The sequence below is a fragment of the Acartia tonsa genome, chromosome 12 (assembly GCF_053477335.1).
Source record: "Acartia tonsa isolate MP-2025a chromosome 12, ASM5347733v1, whole genome shotgun sequence".
Taxonomy (NCBI): Eukaryota; Metazoa; Arthropoda; class Copepoda; order Calanoida; family Acartiidae; genus Acartia; species Acartia tonsa.
This window is the reverse complement of record NC_137271.1, coordinates 42,594,184-42,607,011: the sequence shown is the minus strand read 5'-3', so window position 1 is coordinate 42,607,011 and position 12,828 is coordinate 42,594,184. Positions and strand designations below refer to the sequence as shown.

Here is a 12,828-nt window from a genome sequence, read left to right as displayed (position 1 = left end):
AATTAATTTTCTTACTTTAATCTTACAACAGATTATTATACACTCTAACTACGTGAAACTTGTGGCGTTCCTAAGTTATGACCCCCCTTCTCCTTATTTTATCCCCTCACACTGCATGGATTAACAATTTGACCAATAATTGACAAGGGAAATAGCAACTTAAGTTGACGACAAGTTTTTCTCTGTCATAATATCCACGTATATTCTATTCTACATCCATTCATTTTATCCTAGGTTGGAGTTCATATCGCGGATGTGAGTCATTTCATCCGCCCCAACACAGCTATTGATCTGGAGGCGGCTAACAGATGTACAACTGTGTATCTAACGGACAGGAATATAATCAACAATAAGGGGGGGGGGAAGTTCTGACACATTTGCGTAAACCTGGTGTATAGGCTTTATCTTTGGACTGAGAGGATAGGTTATTAGGGATAAAATCATTGTTATATGATGAATTACCCCCAGATTTAAGCTTTTTTGGATAGGCCACCAGGTTCCGGAGCTCCAGGCCTCCAGGTGGTCTCTGTACAGGTAAAAATTAAAAATAAGATTTTTTTTGAAGAGTTAGAGGTTAACTTATAAAACAAAATATGCTTCTTTTTGATTGTTATTCACATATTTGAAGAAAAAACATACATATTTTGTCTCATAAGCTGACATCTAACTCTTAAAAATTTTTTTTTTTTTATTTTTACCTGTAGAGAGACCACCTGGAGGCCTGGAGCTCCGGAACCTGGAGGCCTATCCAAAAAATCTTAAATCTGGGGGAAATTCATCATATAAGAATGATTTTATCCCTAATAACCTATCCTCTCAGTCTAAAGATGAAGCCTATACACCAGGTTTACGCAAATGTGTCAGAACTCCCCCCCCCCCCCCCCCTTGTATAAGTATAGATGTAAAACCCAGGCAACTATCTGGCCCAAGTGGTGGTGACCTATTTCATCTGCTAGCAAATTGCTTTCTGCTCTTTTATAGCGACTTGTCTGTGTTTATATTTCCGACGCTATTTGCTGATATTTTTAAAGACCCGATTAAAAGTCGGCACAGGGCCCCCACCCTGTGGGTAGAGTTTCATATAGCTCGTGCCTAGATGCTAGGGGTTCAGCTCCTTGTGGGACACTAAACAGATTTTTAAAAGGTGTAAAATTCCAAATAATGTACTTTGATCTTGAAAATTTCAAATTTAGTTCTAAACTTTATAGGAAACTATTTAACATATTCAATATTATTAGAATGTACATTGTTCATAGAACACGTAAAGTACATTTATTGTTTTGATTAAGATGATATTCACAAATATGGGATTAGGGATAGGTCAATGGATAATAACTCTTGATTCTTAAGTGAAAAAATCTGTCTTTATATCATAACCTTTTCCCCTATTTCACGTTCCTTTTTCATTAATTTTATAGTTAAAAATGTATCCCTTTTGCAGTCTATTTTACTCTTTTATTTTTTTGATAAGTTTGAATACAGCCACATGTATGGAATGGAGGGGACATTAAATTGTAAATTACACTGGTAACCAAAGTTTGATAACCGTTGACTCCAAAGCTTATGGTACTTTTATTGAGTATTAAATCATTGGTTTCTAACACGTGTCAAAACTTTTTAACCAACAATCTTAACCTACAATCTAAAAAAGGGGTAATTTAAAGTTTATCATCATTAAAGTTAAATATTGATTTATCGTCCATTGTCTTATTCCTTAAGATCCCAGGCTATCCTTATGACGAAGTAAAAGGATGTTTTTCGGTTTGTCTGTACCGAAGGTTCTCGGAGTGGGGACAAAACCGCGACAAACAAAACCGCGACAGGGACAAAACCGCGACATAACAAAACCGCGACAGGGACAAAACCGCGACAGTGACAAAACCGCGACAGTGACAAAACCGCGACAGTGACAAAACCGCGACATTGCAAAAAAATCTATAATAAAAAAATCTTAATGCTAGAAGGTCATGGCCGCAGAGCTCGGCCCCCTGGCCTGCCTAGCCGCGGGCGCTCGGCCCCCTTGCCTATAACCTAACCTATATGTTTGAATGTTTAATGTACATTAACTTATTTATGTTTAGAATTTCGTGGATTTTACAAAAAAGGGGTTGGTAGATTTTTTTCAAATTTTTAATATTTTTTTTACAATAGTTAGGTTAGGTTAGGTTATGGGCAAGGGGGCCGAGCGCCCGCGGCTAGGCAGGCCAGGGGGCCGAGCGCTGCGGCCATGTATTTCTACAAAAAAAAATCCTACATAGTTATATTTCTGTTATTTTTTAACTGTCGCGGTTTTGTCACTGTCGCGGTTTTGTCCCTGTTGCGGTTTTGTTATGTCGCGGTTTTGTCCTTGTCGCGGTTTTGTTTGTCGCGGTTTTGTCCCCACTCCGTTCTAGCCGCTGAACCGATCGGGTTCTCCTTAATAGCTTTTCATAGGTCCCGGGAAGGTTTATAACTATTTTGGGGGAGGGTACTAGCCCACTCTCAAGAGAATTCGCCCCTAGAAAAAAATCCTCCCCATATTAAGTTTTAATTTAATTAAATTTTAATAATGGGGGGATCCCTCGGAATTTTTTCTTTCTTTTAAAATCTAAAATAAGAAATTGAATAATCCAATTCAACTCCCCTTCCCCCCCCCCCCCTGGCGTTATTTTATCCGTTAGTATTTAAATATTTTAATATCATTTATGATTCTTATTACCATTTATGGTCTTGTTTGAATACAAAACAAAGATATAAGAATGTTGATTATGTACTGTGACAGGCGTATAGACATGGTACCTGAGTTGCTAAGCTCGAATCTCTGCTCTCTCAGGGATGACGGGGATAGGTTTGCTTTCTCCTGTGTCTGGGAAATGGACGAACAGGCGAATATTGTTTCCACAAAGTAAGTTTTTTTTATAGTTGGAAGTTAATCTAAAATTTACTCGTATCGTGTGTGTTGAGTGTCCAAACGTTTCAGCCTCTACAAAAAAATTAATTTTGTTTATCATACTTTTGGATATATATTAATTTATCGGCCCTTGTATTATCCCTTTATATCCCTCCTATCTAGGATTCTTATTTTCTTCGCTATTGTGGATGATACATGTTATTTTCTCTCTTTTCCGTCCCAAATGTTGAGCACAGCGTCAAACTTTACTTATTTTACTCACATTATTTCTTTCATTGTGAAATTTTTAGTAGCGAAGCTACTCTATAATTCACTTTGTCCGTCCGTCCGTCCGTCAGTCCGTAACGCTATGGGGGAAATGGGATTTACTCAGCTCCTATAAAAGATAGAATGCTGAAATTTTTTGACAACATTCACACCATTAAGGAGCACAATTAACTATAAAACATCATAGGCGGTCGGACCGATTTTTAGCAGGTTTTAGGCTATATTTATATTTTTCACATTTTTCTTCATATCTCCAGTGTTTATGGTCCGATTTTCAAAATTTTTTCAGTTACAGATATCAAAATTAAATTTCCCGTCGTTTTAAGACACAACCATAAAGGCCAGACTGCCTTTTTAGCAGGTTTTAGGCTATTTTTATATTTTTCACATTTTTCTCCATATCTTAAGTGTTTATGGTCCGATTTTCAAAAATTTTTCAGTTATAGATATCGGAATTAAATTTCCCGTCTTTTAAAGAAAACAACCATGACGGCCAGACTGCCTTTTTGGCAGGTTTTAGGTTATTTTTTATATACTTTACACTTTTTTCCATATCTTCAGTATATATGGTCCGATTTTCCCAATTTTTTAAGTTAAGGATTTAAAAATTATTTTTTTTGTCGTTTTAAGTAAACAACCATGACGGCCAGACTGCCTTTTATCAGGTTTTTGGCTATTTTTATATGTTTACATATTTCCCCATATCTTTGTCTATTTTGATCCAATTTTCAAACTTTTATGGGTTATCAGTATCAAAATAATTTTTCCCATTGTTATGAGCATCTTTAATATAATTTACTTTGACCATCGTCATCATACAAAATAAAACAAGGTTTCATGTTTATTTTATCCAATATATCTATTCTTGATTTCAGTAAAAACCTTTTAAATCTACCTGTACGTATTCCCATCTACGATTTTTTGTGCTTCGCTACTTATGGATGTTGTCATCCTTGTTCTCCTCTATTTTATGAATCTTAAGGGATAAGACAACGACGATTAAATTGATGTACATCCCCAATTTACAATAAAAATACCCAATATGCAGATTAAATTTGTTGGTTTTAAAGTTTGGACACAGTAGTTCTCGAGTTCAATAATAGTACCCAAAGTTTTTGACCCAACGGATACTAAGTAACGTAATAATAAATCTTGGGTACTTGTTGAATAAATGATCTGTATTACTTTTAGAATAGTTTATTTTGTCAATAAGATAAACTGTATAAAATATGTAAAACTTTACACAAAATTTCCAAATTTCGGAATAAGTTCAATTATATAAATACTAGCGGTTGCACCCCTAGCATCTAGAGGCTCTGTATTTCAAGAGCTAAGAAATGGCAAAGAATTGCCTAAAATCATCCCAAGACATAAATCCGGAAATAAAATAGCCTAAAACCATCCTGGGACATTTTTGAAAGGGAAAACTAAATCGGTTCATCGGTTATTAAGATCCTTCGTTACAGAGAAAAAAAAGCTTATTACTTTATTTAATAGGAAAATAGCGCAATACCAGTTGCTTTCTCCAAAGTATTTATCCGGCACTGAACCTGCCCCCCAAATTTTTTATAAGAATTTAAATTAAGAGGTGGGGGCAGGGGGTTAGTGATTTTGTCTATGCTTAATCCCTGCGGGATGCCCAAACCTGCGGGGACTATACTTACGATGCCTAAGCTCTACCTGGTTTCCAAATACCTAACCTTACTTTAAGTAATAATCAATTTCAATGTTTATTTTATTTCAAAAGTAAAGGGAAAAAGGGTGTTAATGCTCAACTTGTCACTTTGAGGGAATACGCCTAATATTTCATAATTGAATTCTAATATCATGAATAATGTTTTTGTGTAGGTTTTAAATTAAAACCATTCATATAAACGTAGTTTCCCTATCAGTTGTGTTAGTTGGTCGGTGATCCAATTTAATACGATATGATTAATCTGTAGGTTGTAACTTCATAAATATGTATTTCAATCTTTGTTATGTGTTTGAACTTTATTTCTATGTATTTGTTTTACAGCTTTACTTTCAATTGATACAAATGTCCTTGTTCTATACTCCAAGTGCAGAACCTAATTTAGTTAATTGATGTCGTGCTAGGATCTACTATTTCTTCACAGAAATTTTAAGTTATAAAAAAGTTAAAATCAAATTTATTTCGTCTGAAACTAAATAGCGAACACTAATGAAGAAAAGCGAAACTTACATAATAACAAATTATTGACGGCAGTTATTCGGCCCCTAGGAAATGAGTATGTCATTAACAATATAATTGTGCTTTCCCTTAAGTGCCTAGCGAGCTTAGAACCCCACCCATTATTTTAGATAACATATCAATGCAGGGTGTCATTAAACTGCGGGGCTACCCTGTATCAAATATAACCTAACTCGTCTGAGATACAAAGACTGACTGGCGAAAAACTAGCCCCGCCTTATTATTTTGAGGGGGGGGGGGGGGGGGAGATGTTACTGTGCTCGCCTATGCACCGTGTGATATTCTGCTTAATAATTACGTCTTGTTAAACTCTGTTAATTAAACTTATGCCAAACTTCTCCAACATAGAATCTAACCTGAAATTCAACAAATTCAATTACGAAATATTATTGCATGATATTTTAAATTGTGAGAAAGATTTCTTTGTCTTTTAAAAAAATTATCTGTCTATTCCAGAAAATTCTTCAAATATTTATACATACTAATAACAAATATGCTTTTTAAGTCTAAAAGAATTTTAATTTAAGTCCTAAGTAGTGCAAATTAAATAATTCACAGCCTCTAACTACTTTTGCAATTTGTCATGTTTTATTATCTTCTTGTTGAAGCCTTGTCTGTTTGGTTTCACTGCATACCTACTTTGTTTTAACATTATTGTCTCTTTCTCTTTATAAAGGGGGGGAGGGTTAATGCAACCATCTCGTAATCAGTGAGCAAATGGCACTTAGAATTCGAATTTTGATCTGGAATTTTGCATGAGTAATCCTTGGTAGGTCTATTTTCCCTAAATTGAATAAAAAGTTGGAAAAGTAACAGCTAACGGCTCGTGGCACAGCCGTTTAGCCATTTTTCAAGGCAAATCATCACGAAACCTATCTCCACATAATACTCTTTGCTGCTCCAAAACGTTTTCTAACTGTTCTAGCTGCTAGTTGCTGGTACTAGAAATCTAAAAATGATTTAAAGCAAAAATATGTTTCAAAAAGTTGATTTCTACATAATTTTTTGCAGATTTGCCCTAAAAATAGCCAAAAAACGGCTAAACGGCTGAACCGTTAGCCGTTACTTTTTCAACTTTTTGTTTGATTTTGGGAAAATAGACCTACCAAGGATTACTCATGCACAATTTCAGATCAAAATTCGAATTCTAAGTGCCATTTGCTCACTGATTACGATATGGTTGCATTAACCTCCCCCCCCCCCCTCCCTTTAAGTTAGCAACTTATTCTGTCAGTGATTTGAGTTCCCCCTTTCTCATATGTAATACTTGCCAGTCTTTGATTAGCTTTGGTCTTTCTGAACATGAAACAAGGATGACAATATCCATAAGTAGCGCAGCTCAATAATGATAAAGGGATATCGGAAAAAAATTAATACATAGCAGTTCATACAATATGAAACCTCTAAAATCACGCAACCTTTAAAATCATGAAAACTTGAAAATCTAGGAATTGATCTACCACAGCAATTAATAGACAAATCTTAATGAAACTTTGATGGAAATATGTAGAATATGAGCATATTCAATCCCTAATAATTACAGCCGTTAATCCCGAATAGGATAGAGAAAATCATGAAAACCTAAAAATCTAGGAATCGATATAGCACCCCATTTTATAAATAAATCTTGATAAAACTTAGTGAAAATATGTAGAATATAAAAGTAATTAATCCCTGAAAATTTCAGCAATCTATCTTGAAAAGGAGTTGAGAAAATCACGAAAATGTAAAAATCTAGGAATCGATCTAGCACCCCAAATAACAGACAGATGGAAAAAACAATGTATATATTAGATGGGCATATATAATGGACATCCACTAAAAAAATCAGGTGTTTATCTTAAATAGGAGCCGAGAAAATTACGTTTCCCATAAAGCGTTACGGACGGACTGACGGACATAAACAGTAAATTATAGAGTAGCTTCGCTACTAAAAATCATCAAATATTGATTTTACTATTAGGGGGTAACACGCGACTGTGGCGTAAAAATCCTACATGTGGTATATCAGGTGCGCAACATTAGAGAATGCCTTGGTCTAAAACAGGCGCAACTTATTACCCATGCACAGTTAGAACTTTTATTAAAAGACCTTGAACCAAAAGGTTTGTTGTCTTAAGGGAGTTTGAACACATTACCGTGCTTATCATTAATAGCAAGTTTTGGTTCACAGATACACTAAAATAAGATCAAATGTTGTATCCCTTATTTCATTATTAGGCTATCCGAGGCTATGGTTAGTGTTACTGTTAGTGGTGTATTAAAGTTTAGTTCACTAGCAATATGAAGAAAAGTGAAGTTAATCTAAAGTTTGTAACTTGTAAAATGTTTTACTTTAATCATGTTAGGAAGAAATTATCTCAATTGAGTTTTCAAAGTTTGGATTGTGGTTTAAAGCTATATAAATATGGACAGGGTTATGTCACTTGAAGAAAAATTTTATGCTTTAAACTATAGGTAATTTAATTTTTACTTGCCCCCCGCGGCCGCTCCATCCCCTCACAAGCACAATTAAAGTTTGTTTTGTTATCTATCTTAGCGGTTTCCCTCATTCTAGCAAAGAACCCCCACCTCATTTTAAAATAAATGGAATGGTTACTTTTTTGTAACCACCATTTTATTTCATTAATTTAAAAATAATAAGTGGGTTAAGGTGTTTTGTGCGCGATATGCAATTCAAGGGAAAGCATCTTTTTTAACCCTGTATTATTAAATTTATAAAGAACTTTTAACTTCCTTAACCCCCAATTATATTAGCACTATCATTCCTAACTTTAATATATAGAGTAGCTATTTAAATCTTTTGTAACTTATTTAAAAAGTTGGAAAACTAGTTGGGAACAAGATTTTAATCAGATTTATCAAAAACTTTGTTGTTCTGTCTAGTAAGCGTGCACAGGTTTTCGCCAGGGGGGGGGGGGGTGCGCCAAAATTTTGACATACCCCTTACGATACGGTGATTGTATCATAAGCAACAAGGGTGTTATTTTCGAGTCAGGAGGGTGTGTTCCTTAGGTGATCACTCTCTACATATTCAACATTAAGTCAAAAAAGCGGCCCTAAACTGGTAAATTGTCGTGCAAAGCGCGCAAACTTTTTTTTACCTTGACACCCCCCTCGGATGTGTAGGATGGTGTAAACCCCTGTCAAGGGGGATGTTGAGGGTTCCTACACCCTTATTCTATACGTCTCTGATTCTGTCTCAAAGTTGTGTGTGAATGATTCGAATTTTAAAACTTTTTGCCCCAATTTTGAATCCACTTCTGTTCTTGATCATGTTACTAATCAATAGATTTTTAATGAATTCATTCTCCGAATAAACAATATAGACTGGAAGGGAGAGGAAAGCGTTTCATGTAACAGTTAATCTAAAATTAGAACAAAACAAATTACATTGCGTTGGTAACAAAAAAATTATTATCCCTGCCTTATTCCTCCTTGATTTCTCTATCTAAAATCAGTAAAACGTCGTCTCCAACACGATGGACTAAAATCCAATCTCTTCCAACGTAATCAAACCAATTTTTCCAAAAAAAAAATTTAAAATTGTTTAAAAACTATATTTCATTTGTTTTAGGTTTCACAAGAGTATCATTCGTTCCAAGTCCTCAATGACGTATGAACAGGCACAGAACAGGATTGATGACCCAGATGATGACTCTAATTTAGCTAAAAGGTAACTTGAATAAATAGATTGATAGTTAATCACAGAATGGATTTGTTATTAATTGGATCTTACACTATATAATAAAGTAAAACTTGCAGCTGGCTAAAATAACGATCACCCCCTTCCCATTCACCCTCTTTACCCCCCCCCCCCCCCCCCTCTTACTAGATGAATGAATCGACCAATAAAATGATTCCATATCCATTACTCATATACAGACTGACAAACAAGTATAACTATACTTGTACATATAAATTTAGAAAAATAGATAATATTTTATAAAAGACTAGCGGCTACGCCCCTAGAGGCTTCTAGGAGCACTTGAGGAGGGGGAGTTTAATCACAAAACCAATATTTTATTTTAGATTTTTAAAAAATTTAATTTTTTGGGGGGGAGGGGTAATTTTTCCTAGGGGTGATTTCTCTTTGGAGGGTTGTAGTACCCTCCCCCAAAAAAGATATAAACCTTCTCGTGACCTATGAGAAGCTTCACTGTAAAGGAGAACCATATCAGTTCAGCGGTTAGTAAGATCCTTCGCTACAGACAGAAAAACCTTACTACTTTACATAATAGGATAGATAGTTTTATCAAGTATCATATTATCATATCATAGTTTCAAAAATATAAAAGAAGATGTGATTATATGCAAAGATAGACAAATATGTAGACAACAAAAAATATATTTATATTTCTGGTTGGTTAGTGTGTAAATCAGATTAGAATAACTTTGTCTCGAAACTTTAAAAAAGTAGAACTTATACAACATAGAAAAAATACCTAGTCTTATAGCAAATAAGGGCAATCAGCAGTTATTTTTGCGGGAAGCCCTAGGTTAGTTTTTGCAATTTCACGTCAAATTGGATCATTAGGGATAAGTTGAGAGCATGTTTTTGAAAATAACAGTCTTAAAATAATTTTGGTCATCCAATAAAACATAAGATAAAAGAGGAACTTTGTCTCATTAAAGCTCAAGTGAGAAGACCCCAATAGCTTTAATTTTTCAGGAGTAAAAGTCTTTCCATTGAAACATAACAAAATTTGTATATACCTTATATTCTAGTAGCATAAAAATTTTTTGTAAAATTTATTAGTATAGGACTTAATACTCACATTTTACTGTCTTTGTAAATACCATTACCTCGTCAATTACCTCATACGAGCGGAGATGCTGTCCATGACATTCAAACGCCATAGTCCAACAACAACCCAGGATAACCAAGGGGAGCCAAATGTCTCCTTTTCTGTCCAAACACCGGGGGTATTAAGGAGTTTAAGCAACACCCATCAGACTACCAACCCTTTGATTGCACGACCTTTGTCTGAGAAGTCCTAACTGTGCATGGTAATAAGTTGCGCCTGTTTTGGGCCAAGGCGTTCCCCCTACTATAACTCCTAATATCATGCACCTGACATAGTAACAGTAGGAACCATTTTAACGTCTTTAGTTATGACGCGATGTTAAGCCGAGATTCGAATTTATTACCTTTTCGACGACGAGCGAGAGCGCTACGTGTTGAGCCATGGTCCCGGGTTAAATACAATATTTACTGGTTCTAAAAAACGGTTGTAAAAAGCAGCGTGTAATGTATGGATGTTCCAGACCTAGTTATGGTTAAAGTTTCAAGTTATCAGTTTTGTTTATGGTTACCTCCATATTGGTGTAAACAAAGAGGGAGGTCATTTTCTAGTAAATCCCGTAAAGGTGTGTGTTATAAGGCCTAAAAATAGTAGTAGAATGATAAGGTGCTCTATATATTTGTATTTCCTATTGAATAGAACAATAGGGAAGAAATTTTTTTTTTTTTTTTGATAACCGTACCTGGAATATCTTTAAAAAATAAGAAATTTCTATCAAACGCTTTGTTTGGCTCAAACTGACACAAATAAAAAAAATATAATTATAATAAATCAACCTGTAAAGAATGACTTCTTCCTTTGTTTAATGGTATAGATTGTTCTTAACCTTTACCTTGTACCTATAGAAAACATTATTATTATAATTATATTTTTTTTAAATTTTTGTCAGTTTGAGCCAAACAAAGCGTTTGATAGAAATTTCGTATTTTTGAAAGATATTCCAGGTACGGTTATCAAAAAAAAAAAAAAATTTCCCTATTGTTCTATTCAATAGGGACTACCAATATATAGAGCACCTTATCGTTCTACTACTATTTTTAGGCCTTATAACACACACCTTTACGGGATTTACTAGAAAATGACCTCCCTCTTTATAAATATAGATGTATATTAATCCGGATAACTAACTGGATCCAGCGTTAGGGAACTTTTTGGTCTGCTAGCAAATTGCTTTCTGCTCTTTTGTAGTGACTTGGCTATGTAAATATTTCCGACGCTATTGTCTGATATTCAAAGACCAAAGTGAAAGTCTGCACATGGTCCACGGGTTGGGGAGATACAGTTATTGAACCCCTTCCCCTCAATTGTATTACTTTAATTTGGTGTACAAAGATGAAATACATGCATTAACATATTTTAAATGGTATAAACTCACTTCTATTTCAGTTTGAGAATTCTGTTGAAGTTGTCAAGACAGCTGAAGCAGCGCCGTATTGATGCTGGGGCATTGCTCCTGGCATCCAGCGAGGTCAGGTTCAATGTGGACTCCGAGACTGCGGATCCTATTGATGTTCAGGTAGAGTTTATATTTCTCTTGTGGCTATGCCCCTAGAGACACCTGAAGGAAAGTGAGGGGGGGGGGGTTTGTCAACCATGCACTACTTTAACGTTTGAAAATATTTTGTTTAGGATATTGGGAGGGTAGAACTGTCCAAAATAGTTATAAACCTTCTCTGGAACTATTAAACGCTTCACTGTAAACGAGAGCCATTTCATGAGATCCTTAACAACAGACACATAGTATAAAGAGGCAGGATATTACTGAACCGATTTGATTTTCATTTACTGTGTAACTCTCATTCGTTTGCATAAAACATTTGGAAACTTTACTAACTAGGTATTAAAATTGAACTTTAGGAAAGGTCAAGTTTCTTACTATTTTAATGTAAATTTTAAAATGTCTTATATTTTTAGGCAAAAGTAATGAGAGAAACCAATTCTATGGTGGAAGAATTTATGTTGGCTGCTAACATTTCTGCTGCTGAAAGAATTTATCAGGTTAGCCCGCTGGGGTTTCCAACGGATCTTGGACAAAGTAGCTTCAGACAAAGTAGCTTCGGACAAAGTAGCTTCAGGACATTTACTTAAGAAAAGTAGCTTCTTAAGAAAAATAGTCTCCAATATGGCCGCAGCGCTCGGCCCCCTGGCCTGCCTAGCAGCGGGCGCTCGGCCCCCTAGCCTATAACCTAACCTAACCTATGTTAGCCTCAGAACATTTATTTTAGAAAAATATCATCAACTAAGAATACATACTTACCTAGGTGGTTTAGAATTTCGTAGATTTTGTAAAAAGTCGTTGATAGATTTTTACAATTGTTTTTACAAGTTTTAATAATGTTTTTACAATTTTTTGGTTAGGTTAGGTTATAGGCTAGGGGGCCGAGCAGGGTGGGCATACAAAAAACCCACCCAAAAAAACCCACCCAGGGTTTTTTAAAAAACCCATTGAAAAAAAACCCAAGGTTTTTTGGGTTTTTGAAAAAACATTGAAATTTCACGTTAAAATTTACAAATTAAACCTCTATTTACTCAAAGACTAGGACCTAATAAGTTAATAACATTTTAAAGCAAATTTTACCTAAAAAAACATAAAAAAAATTTGAAGTAATTGTATAAATGATGCTCTACTTATTGTTCAAATGTATGAAATTACT

At 34.8% G+C, this 12,828-nt stretch overlaps 1 protein-coding gene across 1 annotated transcript in view; it reads left to right on the top strand.

Moving 5' to 3' along the window:
• Dis3 (exosome complex exonuclease RRP44-like protein Dis3) overlaps positions 1-12,828 on the top strand; it is a 104,454-nt gene that overhangs the window by 47,504 nt on the left and 44,122 nt on the right. The window contains exons 20-24 of the mRNA XM_080179158.1: positions 235-329; positions 2,756-2,884; positions 8,947-9,045; positions 11,561-11,690; positions 12,089-12,172. Of these exons, the coding sequence (XP_080035284.1) occupies positions 235-329; positions 2,756-2,884; positions 8,947-9,045; positions 11,561-11,690; positions 12,089-12,172 (537 nt within the window). The remainder of the gene's footprint in view (positions 1-234; positions 330-2,755; positions 2,885-8,946; positions 9,046-11,560; positions 11,691-12,088; positions 12,173-12,828) is intronic.